Source organism: Symphodus melops (assembly GCF_947650265.1).
Source record: "Symphodus melops genome assembly, chromosome: 5".
Classification (NCBI taxonomy): Eukaryota; Metazoa; Chordata; class Actinopteri; order Labriformes; family Labridae; genus Symphodus; species Symphodus melops.
This window is the reverse complement of record NC_136695.1, coordinates 713,989-736,680: the sequence shown is the minus strand read 5'-3', so window position 1 is coordinate 736,680 and position 22,692 is coordinate 713,989. Positions and strand designations below refer to the sequence as shown.

Below are 22,692 nucleotides of genomic sequence, written 5' to 3'. Positions count from 1 at the left end.
CTATATAAACCATCAATCCTGACTCGTAACGTCTCCCTGACTGACCACATCTTCTTTTTTGTGGACTTAGTCTCTGAGACCGTCTACTTTTGGGGGCGGCTGTGGCTCAGAGGGTAGAGTCTTCAAGGAAGGTCGAGGGTTCGATCCCCAGCTCCAGCGAGCAACATGTCCGAAGTGTCCTTGGGCAAAACACTTAACCCCCCATCCAAGCAGCTCAGGAGCTCCCTCACTCAGAGTGTAAACATTTCGCTCTTTGATCTTTAATTTTACTTTTACAATGTTGACAGTTATAATTTATAGATTGTTAAAAATTTTAAGATTTTGTCAGATTTGTATGTGTTTTCAATAAATGTTCTTCAAACGTTCTTCATCTATTTTTCAGTTCATCGCTCTCCTGGGGGCGGAGCTTCCGGGGGCTGAGCCTCCTGGGGCTAGCAGGGTCCTAAGCTAAGGGTTAAATGAATGTTAGGCCCAAAATATGCTCAACGTTCGTACCAAACGGACACGTACGCGTTCTGATTGTCACTCGCGTTGTCTTTGCTTATACTCGCTAAGTCCAAACGTAACATATGTGTCTTACCGGAGGCCTCCTGTAGGGGGCAGGCAGGACAAGTCCGATCTGCCTCCAACTGTTCAGGCAGGCATGTTTGTCCCAGTGGAGTGGCTGGGTGATGTTATAATCACGCACCATGTCCATGAAACGCTCCTCGAACATAATTGTGTCTTGCTCCGCAATTATTAAAAGACCTTTCCTCCCGCCTCCTATCTGCACGTCACCCGCCAAACTTCCGGGGAAACCATAGAAACCAGCGACTGTATATATTACGCCCACGAGTGCCTCTAGCGGGACTGACGACACTGCAACTTGCGGACGCGTAGTCGTACATTGCGCATTTTGGTGCGACCACCAACGCCATGTACTCAAGTGCGTATCCTGCGTTGGCGGTTGCGTATCTAGCGTTGAGCATATTTCGGGCCTGAGGCAGTTCATTCAGGACGAGGGGCGTAACTCGCCATCGCTCCATCGTCATAACAGTATCAAACATCTGTGATGTCATCATTGGTTTCTTCGGAGGAGTTTTGAGGCCATGGTGGTCTCCATGTTGGATGAGTCTCTACCTGACCTTATAAATCAATCTAGAAACAGACAAAGAGGCGGGGCTAGGCAGGTTTTAGCCTTGTAGCATCTGTCAACTAAACCACGCCCCTAATTACACAAATAAAAGCATAACTTGAAGCGTTAGTCCTGACGGCGTGCAGCGACTATCAGAGACAAGAACAGATTAATCACTTCTGTTTCAGAGTCCAAGTGCTGTTTTCCCCCCTGATACCACGTAGACAGAGGAGGAAGGAGGCGGAGCTACACGGCCCTGACACTTCCTCTCCTCCCTCAGCTAGCGAGCTTACTTGTTAGCTTGTTAGCTTGTTGTACAAAGTGGAGACAGAGGTGCGTTCATAAATCTGTGTCAATGCCACAGAAAAACTTTCTGAGTTTATTGACAAAGCACCACACTTCAGTTTGTCCACTTTCAAAATAAAACACCAGACTTCAGTTTGTCCACCTTCAAAATAAAACACCACACTTCAGTTTGTCCACCTTCAAAATAAAAGCATCACACTTCAATTTGTCCACTTTCAAAATAAAAGCACCACACTTCAATTTGTCCACTTTCAAAAGAAAACACCAGACTTCAGTTTGTCCACCTTCAAAATAAAAGCCCCACACTTCAGTTTGGAGCGCCTCTGTCATCTTTACTCTCTCCTCCCATTATTTCCTGTCTCTCTTCAGCTGTCAGAAACAATAAAAGAAAAAAAGACTAGTTCACAAACCTGCGAGCAGGAAGCAGATCAGTCCTCCTCTCCTCATGGTGACAAGCTGCCAATCTAAGAGGACATCATCATTATTACATCATCATTACATACTGCATCATGATGTCTCACCTGTCGGTCTACCTGAGGTCAAACAGCCGACCTTCTGATCACTGTGATGACCCTTTGTGCAGAGTGAGAGAGGATCCACACCTCTAACCCCCACAGGAAGTCCACGGACACTGAGCTGTCAGGTCTTTGATCTCAGGATTTAACGGAGCACTTTGTGTCCCTGAAAAAGACACGTATTCGAATGTGTTTGTTTGTTGAGTTTGACCTGAGGGGCAGGACCGGGTCCTGGTGCAATAAAGGGACAGAACGGCCCCCCGTCCGTATGCAGAACCCAAACCAGCCTTTGACTCCTGATAACATCTAGATAACAGCAGGAGGAGTGCTGCAGAGGTTCTCCTGATCTGCTCACACAGTCACAGCAGGAGGCGAGCCCTGACAGACAGGGATAAACACCAGGAGGCTGGTCATGTTCATGACGCTCCAACACTTCAGGACCTTTAATGTGTTCTGCCCGTCGTCAAATGTAGTTTCATTCAACCAAATAAAACACCAATAAAGAAAACTGTAACCACACATAGACTCCTGCATGCTGCTATGTTCAATAATCATTGTGATAAATACTCATCTGGTTATATGGACCAAACTGTTGATAGGAGAATCATCAGCAGGTTTGCAGATAGAAACAAAGATTTGAATGTCAACATACCTGATAGAAGCAGATCCAGCCTCTCACCTGCTCACCTGTCTGTCTTATAGTCCTCTAAGCCCCGCCCATCACACAGCTGCAGCTGGACACTGACAGGCGAGACGTCTCACCTGTCAGTCACTCATCATCGTCAGTATAAATGATGATGATGAGGCTCAAATGGTTCATTCAAATCTAAAGTTTCATTTCATGCAAACCCGATCACCAGGACGACCTGGTCAACCCGACCACCTGTCAGAGGCTCAGGTGAGCGAGGCAAGAACGGCGCCATGTTACAGAGAATGAAACATAAAGATGATGTTATCACCACATCAGGAGATTAAAGATGTTTTGATTGTTTGAGAAAAAACTCAAAAACTCCTGAGGTGGGACTGTCCGTCCAATCAGAGAGCAGCAGTCAGGACGTTTATTTCACTTTGGTAACTTTAAAAAAATAAATGTCTCCTTTTTGAATCCCACTGATTCTACTGAGCCGCTGACCTCTGACCTCTGACCTCAGGACAGACAAAGAGAGCGAGGGTGTGTAACTCTCAGAGTGATAACCTTTGGCTTTATAAATATATATATATAAACTTTCAATTAGTGTACGTGTAGATTTGGTATGTGTAGATTTTAGCGCCCCCTGTGGACAAAGATAAAACATCCTTTTATAGACATCCTGATCTGTTTTTCTTGCTGATGGTTTAAACCTCATCAGTGTCTGACTTTGCATAATCAGCGTGCTGTTGAAATGCTCGTGGAGCCGCTCTGTGCGGTTTGATTAAAACGATCATTATGAAAACTCGGCTCGTGTTCTCTAAACAAATACACGATGAATAATGACGGAGGATGAACTCTGCTCTGCTGATATTTATCTGCTGTGTCAGAGAGCGTGACGGATCTTTGAAAGTGAACTTTATGTTTGGGAGAAAGAATCTTCTCACCAGCTAATCCACCGTTAGCCCCACAGCTAACGCTAACTCAACGTGTGAATCGCTTCAAATCTCCTCGTTTCTGTAATTTTGACATTTTTCTGTGTCGTTCAAGAGCACAACGTTCCTGTCTAAACAAAACGTTCCTTCATCCTCTTTCCTGTAATTAATGAAGTTCCCCACAGAGCGCCCCCTACAGGCCAGGTGTACTTCTGTTCACAGCGTTTCTCTTTGTTTTCTCCAAGTGTGACTTTAAAAAAAAAAAAAAATAGTAATTATAATGTGCACAAATGTTAATTTGAATTAATCTGCCGTTCAAACAGCTTCACGGAAACATCTCAACAAATCAAGTCTGACTTGAAAAACTATTTTTGCTGACGTGTTTGCATTTGTACGTCGTGTTAATAAAGTTCCAGTTAAACTTGTGTAACTTACAGAATGTGAGTATTTAAAGTGTTAAACTGTAATGATTCACACTCGTTTCAAGAGAAAGATCAAACTCTCATGTCAGTGAAGTTGATGAGCAGCTGTGAATCAGTGGTCGAAGGTTCGATCCTCAGCTCCTGCTGCCACGTGACCCATGAGTTACTGACGTCAGCAGAAGACAAACAAACAAGCTGACGTCTGTTTACCGTTTACTCAGCTAAATAAAGGTGAGCTGTGATTATTGACCAATCAAAAGAAGCATGGTGTGTCAGAAATGAATCACTTTATTTCACTTTGAAGAGAAACAGTGAAAGAAATAATCACCGATTATTTTCAATATTTAACGGTTACAACGGTTGTTTAATAAGTCCAGTAGGGGGCGGTAATGCCCGGATGTGCTCCTCTAAACTCCAAACAGAAGAAGAAGAAGTCCCCGCCCACAGGCTGCAGAGTTGAACACAGAGAAGAAGAAGGAGGAGGTCGGTGTTTGTTCTGATCCTTCGGTGAAGTGGGTACAGACTAAATCCCGGAATAAAGCCGGCTTAACGGAGAGGCGGGAAACTTTACAACTGATGACGCGGTGAGTACCGTTAGCTACCGTTAGCTAGCTTAGCATCACAGTTCAAGCAGTTTACATATGAGGATGATGAAGGAGTCTCATATGGAGCTTTAAGAACCGGATCAGAACAAAGACCAGGACAGCCTGAAGTCCGGATGACCGGAAGTGTGGACTAAACATTTAAAACCCTTTGTCCTCCAGACTCCATCTTTCGATCAGAGCAGGAAGCTGACCAAGCCAGGCCTTTATTTTGAAAACAAGAAGTTGTCTCTCTCTCTCTCCAGTGGCGGTTGGAGAGTCTCTGTCAGACGGGGGGCCCCTCAGGGAGGCCTCCTGCTGGACCCTGCTCTGTTTTAAGTTTGCAGGGGGTTAATTTGACTCATAGCGCCAGATGACAGCAGGAGCCTTTCCTGTGGAACAGGTCTGCACCGCGTGCTGGTCTTATTGACCCCCTGACCACATGTGAATCTGCTTCAGGACTACGAATGAACCCGGGGGGGGGGGGGTACAGGGTCGTCCTCTCAGTAAACTTTCACAACAGTCCCAGGTCAGACCTCTGCTGCTCCTCCTTCACGGTCCAGCTCAGATGAGGAACCTCGTGTTTCCATGGTAACCAAACACTGACACCAAGGAGTTTGGAAGGAGGAGCGACCAATCAAACGGCTCCATCTTTAGATCCTTGTTGTTTGACAGCAGCACGTGATGTTTACAGCTGTCTGTGTTCCAGGAAGCAACCTCTGCCGTTACCATGGAGACGTCAGCCGGACCAGGAAGCACCTTCAGTACCCAGGTAACACAGAGTCTGTTTCAGGATGGGGGTCACACAGTTTGTTTCAGGATGGGGGTCACACAGAGTCTGATTCAGTATGGGGGTCACACAGAGTCTGATTCAGTATGGGGGTCACACAGAGTCTGATTCAGTATGGGGGTCACACAGAGTCTGTTTCAGGAGGGGGGTTACACAGAGTCTGTTTTAGTATGGGGGTCACACAGAGTCTGTTTCAGGATGGGGTCACACAGTCTGCTTCAGGATGGGGGTCACACAGAGTCTGTTTCAGGATGGGGGTTACACAGAGTCTGTTTCAGGATGGGGGTCACACAGTCTGCTTCAGGATGGGGGTTACACAGAGTCTGTTTCAGGAGGGGGGTTACACAGAGTCTGTTTTAGTATGGGGGTCACACAGAGTCTGTTTCAGGATGGGGGTCACACAGAGTCTGTTTCAGGATGGGGTCACACAGTCTGCTTCAGGATGGGGGTCACACAGAGTCTGTTTCAGGATGGGGGTTACACAGAGTCTGTTTCAGGATGGGGGTCACACAGTCTGCTTCAGGATGGGGGTTACACAGAGTCTGTTTCAGGAGGGGGGTTACACAGAGTCTGTTTTAGTATGGGGGTCACACAGAGTCTGTTTCAGGATGGGGTCACACAGTCTGCTTCAGGATGGGGGTCACACAGAGTCTGTTTCAGGATGGGGGTCACACAGTCTGCTTCAGGATGGGGTCACACAGTCTGCTTCAGGATGGGGGTCACACAGAGTCTGTTTCAGGATGGGGTCACACAGAGTCTGTTTCAGGATGGGGTCACACAGTCTGCTTCAGGATGGGGGTCACACAGAGTCTGTTTCAGGATGGGGTCACACACAGTCTGCTTCAGTATGGGGGTTACACAGAGTCTGCTTCAGTATGGGGGTCACACAGAGTCTGCTGGTTCTAACAGGTCTAACTGTCCCCCCCCTCAGTGCTCCAGCTGTGATAGCTCCTCCCCCTCCTCGTGGTGTGTGGACTGTAATGAAGCTTTGTGCAGCAGCTGTTTGTTGGCTCATCGTCGAGTCACCGTCACCAGGTCTCACCAGATCCTGGACCAGCCTCCTGCAGGTGAGCCGTCAGCCAATCAGAATCAGCTCATGTAACCATGTGATCCCGGCTCTCATGAAAACTGGCGTGGAAATCCCGGCGCTGATCATGGCGGTGTGATGTCACACGCGCTCCTCCTCTTAATGTCAGCTGTCTCTGTTTCTGTGACCAGGAGCTGTCAAGACTCCGCCCACCAAGTTCTGCAAGCTCCACCCCTCAGAGCCGCTCAAACTCTTCTGCTTCACCTGCCATCAGCTGACCTGCAGGGACTGTCAGCTCACGCGCCACATGAACCACAGGTAGGCTCCGCCCACCCCGCCCTCGGCCCCGTCTGACCACGGTTACCATGGTTACATGTCACGCAAAACCCGTCCGGTGCCGTCGTCTTAAAGGTCACCGGGGTCAAACACGAGTTTTTAACGTTTTATTTTGGACGGCATGAAATCGTTCCGGACGCGCCCACGTGTGAATGTCGACGCTGTTTCACCTTGAACAACGACTCAAGGTCATAGCGAGCGTGGACGCTTCGTGTTGTTGACCTCGACGTCAGTCGACGCCAGCGCTTGGGAGAGGCGTGTCCTCCTGTAGTTTGTGGATGTGATGATGTCATCATGTTGACAGCACGCTCGTCTCCACGTGAATCACAGCGAAGGTGAAACGCCGGCGTCCTTAGAGCACGCTCTCATCACGGAGAGGGGGCGTGGCGTTTGAATCGAGGTCTCTACACCTGGACAAACACACCTCAACTCATGAGAGCGACACAGACGCAGGTCGACCAATCAGAGACCAGGAGCCCCACACACTGACACATACACACACACTGAGACACACACACACACACACACACACTGACACATACACACACTGAGACACACACACACATACACACACTGACACACACACACACACACACACACACACTTCACCATGGCGTCCGCTCCACACAAACCAATCAGATCTGTATGTTGTGTTTTATTTTGAAATGGACTGGATGTTCTGACTTCCTGTGCGGGTTGTGGTGCAGGGCGCCGTGTCACACAGGAAGCAGTGAGTAACATTTGGCTCCTCCCCCTCTCAGGTACCAGTTTGTCAGCGAGGCGTTGGACAAACTGAAGAAGCGGATGGAGTGCCTGCTTCAGCCAATCAGATCGCAGAGTGACACGATGAGGCGGAGCCTGAGGGACATGGAGACCAGGTACTGTGTGTGTGTGTGTGTGTGTGCGCGCTAGCTTGCAGTGTAGCTAAAAGCAGTAAACATACACTGCAGGGGGCGGGGCTTCTGGAGGAGGAGGGGCTTAGCTTGAATGTTTACATTTCTACGATATGACCATTTACCAAATGACTGTAGTGTTGAACCCAGGTGAGCTCTTCTTCTTTGTTTCACTCTGAGCTGGAAGACAGTGTGTGTGTGCGACACTTCAAGGACACTTTCTTTATCACACACCAACATTCAAACGTGTGTGTGTGTGTGTGTGTGTGTGTGTGTGTGTGTGTGTGTGTGTGTGTGTGCGTCCTTCAGGCTGCAGGACATCACAGAGAGCGAGGCTCACCTGCAGAACGAGCTGCATCATGCTAACAGAGTCCTGATCCAGCACATGATGAACCGGACCACGGAGATCCTGAAGAAGGTCAAGGTGAGACCTGTGTGTGTGTGTGTGTGTGTGTGTGTGTGTGTGTGTGTGTGTGTGTTTCATCTGACTAACTTCAGCAGTTTCTTTTGTACCCGCTCATGTTTGGATTCAGCAGAGACACGTTTTAGCTCATCCAATCAGACGGCTGCGGCGTGCTCTGGAGTCACGCCCACAGGGAGAGCGGGAGGAGGAGGCGTGCTGGCTCCTCATCCTGTGTGTGTGTGTGTGTGTTTGAGCAGGAGGTGAGCGAGCAGGAGAGCGAGCAGATCAGAGCGAGGGTGAGGAAGCTGAAGCAGCTGCAGGAGCAGCGACAGGCGCTGGCTGAGAGCGCAGAAGCAGCCATCAACACCAGCGACCTGAGCCAGCTGCTTCACTTCGCCTCCCAGGTGAGACATCAGTCACAGTGTACCTGTGATGGTTGTGTGAGGCTGCTGTGGCTCAGCGGGAGGGCGAGGTGTCACACATGTAGGAGAAGATTTAAGTTGTCACAAGTGTTAAAAAGTACAACAAATACTGAAGCTGATCATCCCGCAGTACCTGGAGTGTCCACTAGAGGCTGGCTGCAGCAGCACAGGAAGTCACATACACACCCATTCAAACAGCCTGTTTTTACAGCAGACATGAACATGTTTACAGCCTGCTTCAAAAAACCAAATAGGTGTGATTAGCTCATGTCTCCATCCACACACACTGTACGGGGGGAATGTTTGGATGACTCAGCAGTTTTGATTGGATGAAGGATCAGAGTTATTCACAATAAGTCGTGTAGCTGAGCTGATTGACAGGTGGGCGCCGTGTAGCGGTTTGTCAGGAGGCTTAAAACCCGCCTCAGCTCTCAGCCTGTCGTTAGCTTGACTCAAAGTTAGCCTGAGACAGCATTTCCAGCACGGAGACCGCCATCCAGGGGACTCCAGCGCCCCCTGCAGGGACACACGGGGGACTCCAGCGCCCCCTGCAGGAACACACCAGTACCACTCCAGTTCCAACCTTGATTTGATTCTAGTTTAAATATCAACACATCAATACCATGGCAACAAACAGAACAGATATTTCTCTTGCGTCAGCTTCGAGTTTAAAATAAGGCAGAACATTTTTTAATGACTTTTTTTCCACAAAGATCACAACAATTAAAATTTGAGGTACCAAAATAAACATCCTTGTTCTGCTGTGGTTTTAAACCAGTCTGACCAGGTCTGTCTCCTGTCTGCAGGTCCAGGCTCTGACCAGAAGGGTCTCTGATCAGGACCTGTCCCCCCCTCAGAACATGGTTCTTCTGAAGGTCATCACCGACAAACCGGCTCTGGAGGCCATTTTGAACTTTGGTAGGTGAAAGTGTTTTAAGGGTGATGGTAAACTTTCATGATGATCAGTAGCTACAAAGACTGAATGGTAAAAACAAAGGTGACGGACGTCTCACCTTAAATGTTTCTGCAGCTGCTTGTTGTCGATGTTTTTTTCATTCGTTTTGTTTTTTCACAGGTATACTTCAAGTTGATTCGATCCCGTTTTCTGTCACTCAACGTTCCCCTCAGAACACGTATGACCCAGCTGTCGTCCCAGTTAAATCTTTGTCCAGCCAGTCGTCTGCTTCACCTTCCTGCTCCCTGCCCACCTCCCTCCCCTGCGCCCCCTCAGCCGGCTCCTCCACTGTCCCAGGTCCCTCTCAGACCGTGGGGTCAGACAGACAGTTGATGTCTCAAACCCAGCCTGTGAATACTTTCGTAGTCCTGCAGCCTTTCCACCAAGCCACCAATGTCCTTAAAGTAGTCATGAACCAGCAGACCGCCCCCCCTCAGAACCAGCCGGCTGATGCTCCAGCTGTGTATCAGATGCCCTTCGGCGTGAATCAGCTGCCTTTTAATGTGTCTTATGCCCAACCTGGATTAGCTAGGTCCAGTACACGTGGGGCGACCAACCAAACTGCAGTAAATAAGCAGACTCGGGGCAGAAATCAGGTACTCATTGTGAGGACTACAGGGACCACTGCTGGACCGAGTCACCATGTGCCACAACAACAAACCTCACACCAGAACCCTTTACTGGTCCACAAACAAACAGCATACATAAGAAAATGTGTAGATAACAAACAAACACACCAACAACCATTGACAGTCCAAAATCAAATTCCAGACCACCAACCATATCGAGACCCAAATCCACCTCTGAACCACAAACAAACGCCACTCAACCAACCGCCGCCAGCCCGCAAACGGATTCCAGCCATGAAAATGCCTGAAAAACCAAAAGTATTAAGACAGCTTATAATCAAAGACGCAGAACAAACATCTGGCCCCCAGCCAGTCCCAGAAAACCACCAACAACCACCAGACCTCCAACCTTCACCGGAGAATCAACTGCAAGTCTTCACACCAACACTGCTCTCTGAACAGCTGCTGCAATATCGATCGTCACCGCTCCACCAACAATCACAAGAAGCCTCGCCGCTGCCAGGCGGTCTACCACATCAACACCAACACTCATTTCTGAACCACAAACTGACACCACTCATCCAACCGCTGCCAGTCCGCAAACTAATGCCAGACACGCAAATACTTAAAAGCAACATCACATTAAAATGGCTTTTAATCCAAGACCACCAACAAACATCTGACCCCCAGCCAGTCCCAGAAAACCACCAACAAACATCTGACCCCCAGCCAGTCCCAGGAAACCCCCAACAAACATCTGATCTCCAGCCAGTCCCAGAAAACCACAAACAAACATCTGACCCCCAGCCAGTCCCAGAAAACCCCCAACAAACATCTGACCCCCAGCCAGTCCCAGGAAACCACAAACAAGCATCTGACCCCCAGCCAGTCCCAGGAAACCACAAACAAACATCTGACCCCCAGCCAGTCCCAGGAAACCACAAACAAACATCTGACCCCCAGCCAGTCCCAGGAAACCACAAACAAACATCTGACCCCCAGCCAGTCCCAGGAAACCACAAACAAACATCTGACCCCCAGCCAGTCCCAGGAAACCACAAACAAACGCCAGGCAACCAATCATGGCAACAACAGAAGCAACCACCAGACCTCCAACCTTCGCCGGAAAATCAACCGCAAGTCCTCACAACACCAACGGCGCTCTCTGAACAGCTGCTGCAAGATCGACCATCGCCTTTCAACGCACGATCCCAAGAATCCCCACCGCTGCTGGGAATTGAACCATCGCCACTCCACGAACAATCTCAAGATGAGCCATCAACCTCACCAGTGCACAGTCAGTCAGCAGACCAACAAGTGTTACTGGCACACCAAACTTCTGTGGCCCTGAGTCAAACAGCAGACAATGAAGAAGCCCCTGAACACCAGCCGCTGCAGGATGAACGCCCTCCGTACGCGCCCAGCCTTTCCCACCTCAGCCCCGCCTCCTCTGTGAAAGCCCATCCGTCCAGTCTGGTGGTGAAGGCGGTGGCAGACTCGGCCTGTGACAGCAGCGTGCAGCAGGTGACGCTGAGGCACCAGGAGCCTGCAGAGAACGAGCCGACCTCCACTGTGTCTGAAGAACCAGAGCCTTCAGACTGTACTCCACACGCGGTGGACAGCGACACTGAGGATCCAGGCTCGGAGACCAGAAGCCAGGACTTCAAACTGAGCCTGTGGCAGCCCACAGTCTCTCTGGACAGACTGCCTCTCGCTCTGTCCCACCCTGGGAGTCGCCTTCCCAGCTTTCGCCTGGTCCCCGGTGATGCTGAAGATGAGTTTTATCTGGAAGAGCTGAGCGAGGACTCTGAGGTAGGAGAGTTTCTGTCCTCCTTTATCCAAGCTAGTCTCTTCAGGCTAACGTCTCTCTGCTTTGGTTTCAGTCACATGATGCAGACGAGCACTCAAAGTCAGGTGATGAGGAAGTCCCAGACAGCTACACAGAGCCGCTGTCGTCTCCAGACTCTCCTCTGACCCTGCAGACGGTCAGCTGCTCCGTCTGCAACTCAGCCAACGGATCCATCATCTGCACGGCGTGCGGTCGAGGGTACCACCGAAACTGTCACCTTCCCCCCATTGGAGATGACATCTGGTGAGAATCAGATTCATCAGTTTACTTTCCTTCAAAAGATTCTATATTTACAGATTTGACTTAAAGTAGTAGAATCTGGATCCTGAGCCTGGATTTGACTGAAACCTTTTCAAATGTTTTCAGTGAGTTTGTCAGGTTGAGACGTGTGAAGGCGTCCGGAGCGACGCCTCTGTGGGACTCATTATTTACAGTGTGACTGAGACTCACAGCACACTGCTGCTCTGAGGGATGAAAGGGTTAATAAATTTTAATCTGGATGTTGTTTAATAATAATTTAATATTAGCAACGCGTCGGTTCAACTTCGGTATCGGACGATATCGTCACTGTTACGCTGAGAATCGAGATACGATATATTGCAGTTAAACTTTTTGAACTGCATCGTAATGAAACATCATCAGGAAGTGCTGAGTGTGCTGGACACGCCCCTTTAGAGAGATTGAGATACAGTACCTGCTGTTACATGTGTAAGGCAGCAGAGGTCACACAGGTCAGATTTAACATGGGTGGTGCCAGTAAGGCCAGACAGGCAGGACACAAGACATTAGTTACAACACAGACCCGCTGTCCCCCCCCTGTATACAATAATCCCCCAAACAAGATTTAACAGCCCCTATGTGACTAAGAGTAAACATAATTACAGGTTAAACCTGTGCAGTTAGCATTAGCATTAGACTTAAACTTATATATTATGTCCATAACCTGTGAAGGAGAGAAAAACATGTGCTGATTAAAAGAGACCTGTAAACAGTTAAAGAGCCTTAGAAACAAAGTGCTGACCTTCTAGAAACTAGTTCCATGTGCATGTACAGAGGTGTTTGAGGTAGTGCCAGAGGTGTGAGTACAGTCATTAAACAGTCAATGCAGGGATGCAGACTGGGCCATTAAAGTGCTCAGCAACATAAAGGAGCAGTGATTTGCATTAAGTGTCCCAAACAATAAGGTGAAACCAGGAGTGATTAGGGTGATTATCATTAAAGTACCCAACTATTGAGGAGCAGATTAGCATTAAGTGTCAAAGACAATAGAGTGAAACTTGACCTAGTTAGAGTGATCATGTCAACCATTACAGATGTAGCATAGCGTAAGAATTTAATCAGCCCGTCTTGAGTTAATATAACAGTACTGTGGATCCTTGGCAGCGATGGGACGATGTATCAGGACTGGGAGTCTGACAGGACTCGCTCTGATTGGCCCATCTCTGATGAGCAGAGTCACAAAGTGAATATTTATCTGCAGCTGTTCTGACTCGCTGCTCGTCTCTGTTCTGCAGGATGGACTGGACCTGCACACTGTGTCAGGACCTGACCGAGCCCCCACACCCCTACAGACCACCAAGACCTCAGAGTCCCAGTCTCAGTCTGCTGGACCAGAGGGTCAGAGGCCCCCCTCACACACACACACAGACAGACACTCACACATAGAAACTCATACACACATTCACACACACAGATACACACACTCACACACAGACACAAACAGACAGACACACACAGATACACACACACACAGATACGCTCACACACACACACACTCTCACACACGTTGAGACCTTCACACTGGTTGTTATTGTAAAACATGTCAGATTTCACAGTGGTGTTATCTCTCTCTTCAGATTTGTCATTGTGTGTGTGTGTGTGTGTGTGTGTGTGTGTGTGTGTGTGTGTGTGTGTGTGTGTGTGTGTGTGTGTGTGTGTGTGTGTGTGTGTGTGTGTGTGTGTGTGTGTGTGTGTGTGTGTGTGTGTGTGTGTGTGTGTGTGTCTGTGTGTTTTCACAGAGGTGTGAGACTCTGCTGCTCTTCCTGAAGGTCGAAGGCTACGCTTTTCTGTCTCAGGTCAGTGCAGCTTCAAACTTTACAGGAATAAAGATGGACATGTTATAACTCCAGTCTCTCTCTCTGTGTGTGTGAGTCCTGACTGTCTCCAGTGAGGGAGAAGCTGGAGTCCTGCTGGCTGTGTTGTTGTCAGAGCTGTGTTTACATGGCTCCTCCCCTTGTGTATAAAAGCTGTTTGAGTCAAGAAGAAGAACATACTCACTGTTAGATCATTCTGTGTCGGTTTACATGAAGCTACCAGCTAGCTAAAGAGAGCTAACATTAGCATGCTAACACTACAGAGCAGGACACAAGTGACTGAAGCTACCAGCTAACTAAAGAGTGCTAACATTAGCATGCTAACACTACAGAGCAGGACACAGGTGACTGAAGCTACCAGCTAACTAAAGAGCGCAAACATTAGCATGCTAACACTACACAGCAGGACAGAGGTGATTGAAGCTACAGGTAGCGACAGAGTGCTAACATTAGCATGCTAATACAATAATGCAGCTCAAGAAAGGGGGCTAAATTTTGAGTTGTTTGGACATGAGTGCAGGGGCGGTTGAAGGTGTGTCTCTGGAGGAAGGCAGAGGCTTCAGTATGGAGGGGGCGTGGCCTAACAGCAGTTTGTTTTAGTTTAATGTTGGAGCTCGAGGGCGACACCTGCTGGATGAGAAAGTTGAAAGTTCTTCCCCTAAAGACTGTTTTTATTCGACCTCTCGTTAGAAAGAAGACGCCTTGGAGGTTTTGTGACTCAGCATCTTTACCTGCACTCCTCCAGCAGGTGGCGCTCTAACAGTCTGACGTGTGTTGTTTGTGTTACAGATGGATTGGGTTTGGTCTCGTCTGACGACCATGTCGGAGCGTCTGACTCAGCAGCGCCCCCCAAAGTACGAGACGTCTGCAGAGCTGCTCTACGACATCTGGAGGCTCTTCAAAGACGCCTCACAGGTACGAACAATGACATCATCAGAGAGTATCCGATGTTTTGTAAATGAATCAGCTGATCGATGTCGTGCTTCCTGTTGTCCCTTTTCCAGGACAACGCCAGCGTGAACGTTCTGCTGGAGAATTTTGAGAGCAAGGTGAAGGAAACTTTCAGCTCTGATCTTACTCATCCAGACCAGAATTTGCCGAGATGCAGCTCGCACACCAAACCTGCCAAAACACACACCGGACCCGCTGTGATGTCACAGGAGGGGTCAGAGGTCGAGGAGGTGTTGAACGATAAGTGTGAGCTGAAGAACACGAGGAAGAGGCCGGGCGATTGTTCAGACCTGAATGAAGCCAGGAAGAGGAAGACGAAATCTGACCTCTGACTCCGCCCACAAACACCTCTCAGGGTCTACATCAGCTGAGGCATTCTGGGAGTTGAAGTTCAGTCAGTGTTAAATCTCCTCATCCGATGAACGTGGAGGCACAGTCTGATGTTTGCAGGTCATTCAAACATGTTGGTTTTTTATCAGCTGATGCTCAAACTTTATCGACAAAGTTTGAGCGGACGTTCTGCAGCCGACTCGTCAGTGTTTGTTTTTTCTTTTTTCTCTTTGCACTGGAATAATCTCTTGTAATAAATAATCTGTTCCTCTGACCTGACTCGTTGTCATGCTACATGTCGCTCCTTCTGCGTGCTCTGTCCGTGGTCATGGCGTGTCACGCACCCCTCTGCTCGGCCCTCCAGGAGGCTCGGGGTCTGACTGGGGGTCAGCTCACCAACATACCAGAATCTCAACCTTCAGTATGATTCTCATAAAAATCCAACCGTATAGATCCGTGTTTGATGCCTCAGCAACAAAAACAAAAAGCTGTAGACGCAGATACAGGGCAACTTCCTGTTTATAACAACTTCCTGTTTATAACAACTTCCTGTTTAAATGAACTTCAGTCTGCAGTCTTGGATAAAAGGGGCGTGGTGTCAGACACACTCAGGTGTGTTTACACCTGCACTGAACAAACTCTACACTTCAGTTTCAGCTCATGATTGGAAACATAAAAGACAGAAAACAATTCAATTCAAAAAAACTTTATTCAAAGTCACACAGAGCCGAACATGAACAACAGTGCAGATATACTAAAACTAGACACAGTGTCAAAATGTAACATGACAAAGTTAAATATACCAAAGAAGAGTGGAGGTGTAAGAGGACTGTGATTGGACTAAAGTTGGAAACAAATATATACAGTGAAGAACAGTAACTGGAAATAAATATAAATATAGACTGAGCTATGTGCTTGTAAAACAACAATGTACTAAAGTTATACAAAAGGATAAATACTGATAAAGTGAGCGTAGTGTAAAGATGGATCAGATAAGAAACTGAGTGCATGAAGACCTGATGAAACATGAGGCTGTGAAGAGTTTTTACTGCTCTGTGTGACCTTGAACTGAAACAGGCTTAAAGACTGTAAACGATCCTCACTGAAGCAGAGTGAAGCTGAAGGACTGCAGGAGAGAAATCCTTCTCCAAACCCTCCGATCCAAACAAGAGTTCATCTTCTACAATCTGAAGTGTTTTAAAAGACAAATGTTCTCTGTTGTTTACAAGTCTCTCTCTCTCTCTCTCTCTCTCTCTCTGTTGGAGATGGCGGTGTGTGAGTGGAGCTGAGAGCGTGTCTGATTGTAGCGATTGTTTGGAGAAAGTTTGGAGATAGTTTGTTTCTTGTTTTTTTGGTGTGAGTGTGTTTATGAAGTGTGTCTGTATCTGTTGGTGTGTAAAGGGCTGTGTGTGTGTGTGTGTGTGTGTGTGTGTGTGTGTGTGTGTGTGAGTGAGTGTGTGTAATTGTTTGTTGGGGCAGCGTGCTCCGGGCAGCACAATGCCGGTGGCGGAAGCTGTACCGGCGGACTTCGAGAAGCTGACCCGCCGGCATGCGGTGAAGCTTCTCCCCGCGGTGCAGTGCTCGGTGGAGGAGGCCGGGCTGGCTGTGGGAGAGCTGGTCGGATGTGACAGCGTGAAGTCGGCCTCACGCATGAACGGGGCCGTAGTATTGTTTTTGGACAGTACGGAGAAGGTCGGTGAGGTGGTGCAGAAGGGGGTGAGGATACGTGGCACATTCACTCCTGTTTCCCCGCTTTTCAACCCGGCCACAAGAGTCATGATATCAAACGCTCCCCCGTTTATAAGAAACGACCTGCTGGGAAAAGAACTGTCAAGATACGGACAAATAATATCACCGATCAAAATGGTGTCTCTGGGGTGCAAATCCCCAAGACTGAAGCACGTTGTCTGACGCTACTGCCCTGGGAGGAGACCCGATGAGCGCGGACGCTACTGCCCTGGGAGGAGACCCGATGAGCGCGGACGCCACTGCCCTGGGAGGAGACCCGATGAGCGCGGACGCTACTGCCCTGGGAGGAGACCCGATGAGCGCGGACGCCACACTTCCGGGGGGAGCTCTGCGGACCGTGGATGCTGCAGACTCGGGAGGAGTTCTGCAGGCTGCTGCTGAGGTGCCAGGCGGAGACATGCCCGCGGAGGACGTCTCTGCCGTGGTTCCAGTGGTTGTTTTTACAAGGACGGATGCACCTACTCCAGTGGGGCCGTCTGGGGGGGGGGGACCCCCCCGCGACGTCGGTCCTTGTTTTTAAGCCTACTGAAGAAAAAGGGGATATGGAAGTATCGATGGAGGAAATGTCTGATGAACAACAAAAGACTGAAAAAACAAAGAACAGAAAAGTGAATAAAGTGTTGAGTGAGTCAGAGAGCGACCTCCCTCAGACCCAGGACGACTCTCCTCTCTACACTAAAGAAGAGATAAAGACATATCTAGATGAGACTTTTGGAGCCAGGGAGCAGGAGGTGGAGGATTATTTCCCCAATCTGAGATTATTTGTAAAATCAGCCAGGCCTCTTACGAGGAAGGCCAGGAGGGGGGAGAAAAGATATCTATCGATATCTGAAGTTTATAGACTAAAAAAACGTGTAGAGAAAGTCTCCATCATGATCAGTGACAAAGAAAAAGAAAGACTTAAAAAAAGAAAGAAATGAAAAACATGTGATTGATAAATCTTGTACCTGTTGTTTTCATGTCTGTTTATTGTGTATTTATGTGTTGGAGTAGTTTGTTTATGCTCTGAGGAGCATAATGAAGATGTTTATTATTATGTCGAGATGATTTCTTGAAGAAAAAAAAAGAAAAAAAAAGAGAGCGACTTTGTTTTTAAAAAAATGAACTGAGTTTTTAATGCATTTGCACTTGTATGGAATTATTTTTCAAACCTGTGTAAATAAAGTGATTTTTCAAAAGTCAAAAGTCTCTCTCTCCCTCTCTCTCTCTCTCTCTCTCTCTCTCTCTCTCTCTCTCTGTCACTCTCTCTCTCTCTCTCTGTCACTCTCTCTCTCTCTCTCTCTCTCTCTCTCTCTCTCTCCTCTTCCTGGAACCAATCAGAGCTTGATCAGCCCTCCCTCTTCTTCCTGCTCTCACACGCAGCCAGCTCCACTCTAACTCTGTATTTCCTGTTTCCTCCCCTTCAGCTCTACAGTTTGTTGATGGGTGTAACCAACCAGATCTGCACAGTCACATGCACAGACACGTGCTGAGTAGATCAGAGGTGAAACTAGTTTCAGTTATGAGGAAGTGAATCTCACACAGTCGTTGTTAGCGAGAGCAGAAATGGCGCAGAAAGGAGCTCAGCTGGACCAGGAAACTCTTTCTTGTTCGATCTGTCTGGATCTCCTGAAGGATCCGGTGACTGTTCCCTGTGGACACAGCTACTGCATGAACTGTATTAAAGGCCACTGGGATAAAGAGGAGGAGAAGAGAGTGTACAGCTGTCCTCAGTGCAGACAGACCGTCACACCCAGGCCTGTCCTGGTGAAAAGCACCGTGTTAGCATCTTTAGTGGAGGAGCTGAAGAAGACTGGACTCCAAGCTGCTCCTGCTGATCACTGCTATGCTGGATCTGAAGACGTGGCCTGTGATGTCTGCACCGGGAGGAAACTGAAAGCCTGTAAGTCCTGTCTGGTCTGTTTGATCTCATTTTGTGAGAATCACCTCCAGCCTCATTATGATTCACCTGCCTATTCAAAACACAAGCTGGTGGAGCCGTCGAAGAAGCTCCAGGAGAACGTGTGCTCTCGTCATGATGAGGTGAAGAAGATGTTCTGTCGCACTGATCAGCAGTCTATCTGTCTCATCTGTTTAATGGACGAACACAAAGGTCACGACACAGTCTCAGCTGCAGCAGAAAGGAGCGAGAAGCAGAGAGAGCTCGAGGTGAGTCGACTAAACACCCAGCAGAGAATCCAGGACGGAGAGAAAGATGTGAAGCTGCTCCAACAGGAGGTGGAGGCTATCAATGGCTCTGCTGATAAAACAGTGAGGAACAGTGAGAAGATGTTCACTGAGCTGATCCGTCTCATGGAGAAAAGACTCTCTGATGTGACGCAGCAGGTCAGATCCCAGCAGCAAACTGAAGTGAGTCGAGTCAGAGAGCGTCAGGAGAAGCTGGAGCAGGAGATCACTGAGCTGAAGAGGAAAGACGCTGAGATGGAGAAGCTGTCACACACACAGGACCACATCCAGTTTCTACAGGACTACCCCTCAGTGTCAGCACTCAGTGAATCTACACACTCATCCAGCATCAAGATCCGTCCTCTCAGGTACTTTGAGGACGTGACAGCAGCTGTGTCAGAAGTCAGAGATAAACTACAGGACGTCCTGACAGACAAATGGACAAACGTCTCACAGACACTGACTGAAGTGGATGTTTTACTGTCAGGACCAGAGGACATGACCAGAGCTGAGTTCTTACAATATTCATGTGACATCACACTGGATCCAAACACAGCAAACACAGAGCTGTTATTATCTGATGAGAACAGAAAAGTAACACGAGTGAGTAAACATCAGTCTTATTCTAGTCACCCAGACAGATTCACTGATTGGGATCAGGTCCTGAGTAAAGAGAGTCTGACTGGACGTTGTTACTGGGAGGTGGAGTGGAGAGGAGATGTTGAAGTAGCAGTCACATACAAGACTATCAACAGAGCAGGAGACTCATATGAATGTTTATTTGGAGGTACTGACAAATCTTGGAGGTTAGATTGTTACAACAACAGTTATGACTTTTATCACAACAGAGTCCACACTCCTCTCTCAGGTCCTCAGTCCTCCAGAGTCGGAGTGTACCTGGATCACAGAGCAGGTATTCTGTCCTTCTACAGCATCTCTGAAACCATGACTCTCCTCCACAGAGTCCAGACCACATTCACTCAGCCTCTACATGCTGGACTCTATGTTTATGATGGATCTGCTGAGTTGTGTAAACTGAAACGCAGATCTCTTCCATGGTCAGTGTACTTTGTCCAGCGTTCACCACATGAGTCCTGATCAGTTTGATATTTCAGAGTTTAGATTCTGTATCTTGTTTGAGTTGTTCCCTCGTCTTGTTTCTCATGTTGCTGATTGTCTCTGTTAAAGGAGCTCTTGTTGATTGTGTTGTATTTCTCTGTGTGTTCAGTTTCACTCCTGATTCTGAAGCTGGTGCACACTGAGTAGAAAGCTGTCAATCAAACTTTCTGGGCGGGACTTTGAGCTCTTGTGGTGTGTAACTGTGTGAGTGTCTTTCAGCTCCTTCCTGTGTGTGTTTAGACGTGAACTCTTTCACTGCTCACCATGACTTTAGTTCAGCTGAAGGGACTTTTCTCTGAGTGAAAACATCCACTAAATATCTCAGATATTCTTCTGTGTTCTCTCTCAAAAAGGAGCAGAGGATTGAAAGCTGTTTTCAGGACAAACATGGATCTTTTCACAGCTTTTCTTTTGGAGCCCGTTGACACAAACAAAGTGTAAATGTGGATGAAGTGTATTTTACATGCCACACAATGTGATATGAACAAGTATGTGAAGTGTAAGTGTGCTGCTGTAACATGTGAACTAGTGGTAAAACAAATGGTGTTCTTAAGGTTACAGATTGGTTTCACATCAGAGACAATGAAGGGCTCTATTTGGGCTCATTCCTTCACACTGGGAAAGATAAACAGTTTGGTATTGAAGTGAGAACAGACTCTTAGGATACATTGGGGGAGATAAGAAGTCACCCCATAGTGACCTGTGTAACCTTTGAAGTCACATGTCCTGAGGAAGCACAGGGGGTGCAGGACTGTAGGAGATGCACACCTGAAGGATCAAAGCCTAAATAAAGTCCTAAATGTCCTGATGTTGTTTGGACCAATCCTGTATAAATACTAGAGTCTTTCTTTGTTCAGGAGGGATCACACCTGGCTGCTGACTCTCCCAGGTAACATGGCTCACCTGGACTGATGCTGTTTCTTGTCTTTGGAAATAAATGTCTTATATTACAAGCAAGTCAGTATTTTTTTTTGAATATATACAAATATATATAGAGAGAGAGTTAATGTTAGTATAGCAGAACTAATAATAAGGAAGTTAAAAACAATGCAAGAGTCTGAATCAGGGCCCAGATCTTCATAACAGTAAGACATGTGTACATTAGCTTCTGAGTGAAAGTTGGCTTTAATGGGATGTAGTCTGATTTGTGAACTAATTATGAGGGTTATAACTAAAAGATAAAATAAATGTATAGTCAAGGAGTAACATGGAGAAAAAAGGAAAGAGTTAAAAGAGTAAAATGTGGGTAAAGGGAAAGTATGTAGGGGTAAAAAGTGTGGGTTAAAAGCATGTGTAAAGACCTGAAACAGGAGTATTTGAGTAAAAAGAATTAGACACGTCCATGCGTTCCTCAACTCACTGGTGTATTAAGTGGTGAGGTGAAGCGTAGCGTCATATGTCACTCAGTAACGATAGCTCCCCCTGCTGGTGTCTTCAGACAACTACAATAACATTAGAATAAACTTGAGATATAAACACTAAAATACTGCAACAATTTTTAACATCTCAAGTTATTTCTAACCATCAAACATGCAGGAAAAAATAAAAGACAGAATGTGGCAATAGTGACATTTTGTTGATACATTAGAGAAAAATCTTTAAAAAACTTGAAAGTAAAATGGAAATCACCTTATAGGACTTTAAGCAGATAAAATATGAGCCTAAAAAGGGGACATTTGTATATTTAGTAAAGTATCTGAGCCTGTGTTTCAAAGGACATTTATACATGAGATAAAAATATGAGTCTTTGTTGAGTCTGAGGAGAAGTGGAGAGACCAGCAGGGACAGTTTGGTTTAGTATGTATATATTTAGGTAGAATAGAAGAAAAGATTTTCTGTTAAAATGTGTTTAGGTTGCTGTGTTGGTGTGTGCTTTCTCTCTTTTTCTTTTTCTCTCTGTTTGTGTGTGTGTGAGATTTTTGTGGTGTTGGTTTGACCTGACTTTAAGAGGATCTTTAGACAGGATGCTCACTCTGTGATAGTCGGCTCATACTGGAAGTTGTTGTTAAATTTAAGAGGATCTTTAGACAGGATGCTCACTCTGTGATAGTCAGCTCATACTGGAAGTTGTTGTTAAATTTAAGAGGATCTTTAGACAGGATGCTCACTCTGTGATAGTCAGCTCATACTGGAAGTTGTTGTTAAATTTAAGAGGATCTTTAGACAGGATGCTCACTCTGTGATAGTCAGCTCATACTGGAAGTTGTTGTTAAATTTAAGAGGATCTTTAGACAGGATGCTCACTCTGTGATAGTCGGCTCATACTGGAAGTTGTTGTTAAATTTAAGAGGATCTTTAGACAGGATGCTCACTCTGTGATAGTCAGCTCATACTGGAAGTTGTTGTTAAATTTAAGAGGATCTTTAGACAGGATGCTCACTCTGTGATAGTCAGCTCATACTGGAAGTTGTTGACTATACAATATACTATACAATAGACTATACAACTACAATAAGAGAGAGCCCGTTCCTTTTTTCCCTTTGTTAGATAAGAAGAGATCAGAGTGAATGATATGTTCTTTAGGGGTTTAAATACAAAC

At 47.1% G+C, this 22,692-nt stretch overlaps 2 protein-coding genes across 5 annotated transcripts; both read left to right on the top strand.

Moving 5' to 3' along the window:
• Nucleotides 1–3,969: 3,969 nt before the first annotated feature.
• On the top strand, nucleotides 3,970–15,393 carry trim33l (tripartite motif containing 33, like). 4 transcript variants are annotated; one of them, XM_079343215.1, is made up of 17 exons: nucleotides 3,970–4,151; nucleotides 4,343–4,504; nucleotides 4,869–4,995; nucleotides 5,036–5,092; nucleotides 5,211–5,273; nucleotides 6,223–6,358; nucleotides 6,510–6,636; nucleotides 7,416–7,532; nucleotides 7,857–7,971; nucleotides 8,208–8,354; nucleotides 9,179–9,290; nucleotides 9,448–11,708; nucleotides 11,780–11,988; nucleotides 13,260–13,362; nucleotides 13,764–13,820; nucleotides 14,628–14,753; nucleotides 14,843–15,393. In XM_079343215.1, exons 3-17 carry the CDS (start codon nucleotides 4,969–4,971, stop codon nucleotides 15,119–15,121), a joined length of 3,936 nt encoding a protein of 1,311 aa, XP_079199341.1. In that variant the 5' UTR covers nucleotides 3,970–4,151; nucleotides 4,343–4,504; nucleotides 4,869–4,968; the 3' UTR covers nucleotides 15,122–15,393. The 4 variants fall into 4 exon arrangements, with proteins under 4 accessions (XP_079199341.1, XP_079199339.1, XP_079199340.1 ...); XM_079343213.1 differs by having other exon boundaries at nucleotides 4,298–4,504; XM_079343214.1 differs by having other exon boundaries at nucleotides 4,293–4,504.
• A 2,667-nt stretch (nucleotides 15,394–18,060) lies between these two features.
• On the top strand, nucleotides 18,061–21,598 carry LOC306823603 (tripartite motif-containing protein 16-like). Its single transcript, XM_079343230.1, has one exon. It carries the CDS (start codon nucleotides 18,414–18,416, stop codon nucleotides 20,130–20,132), a length of 1,719 nt encoding a protein of 572 aa, XP_079199356.1. The 5' UTR covers nucleotides 18,061–18,413; the 3' UTR covers nucleotides 20,133–21,598.
• Nucleotides 21,599–22,692: the final 1,094 nt, after the last annotated feature.

Coding starts and splice junctions, on each gene's coding strand:
- trim33l (XM_079343215.1), top strand. CDS start 4,969: ATGAACCCGGGGGGGGGGGGGTACAGG. Junction 6,359..6,509: donor CCTGGACCAGCCTCCTGCAG/GTGAGCCGTCAG, acceptor TTCTGTGACCAG/GAGCTGTCAAGACTCCGCCC. Junction 11,709..11,779: donor AGCTGAGCGAGGACTCTGAG/GTAGGAGAGTTT, acceptor CTTTGGTTTCAG/TCACATGATGCAGACGAGCA.
- LOC306823603 (XM_079343230.1), top strand. CDS start 18,414: ATGGCGCAGAAAGGAGCTCAGCTGGACCAGGAAACTCTTTCTTGTTCG.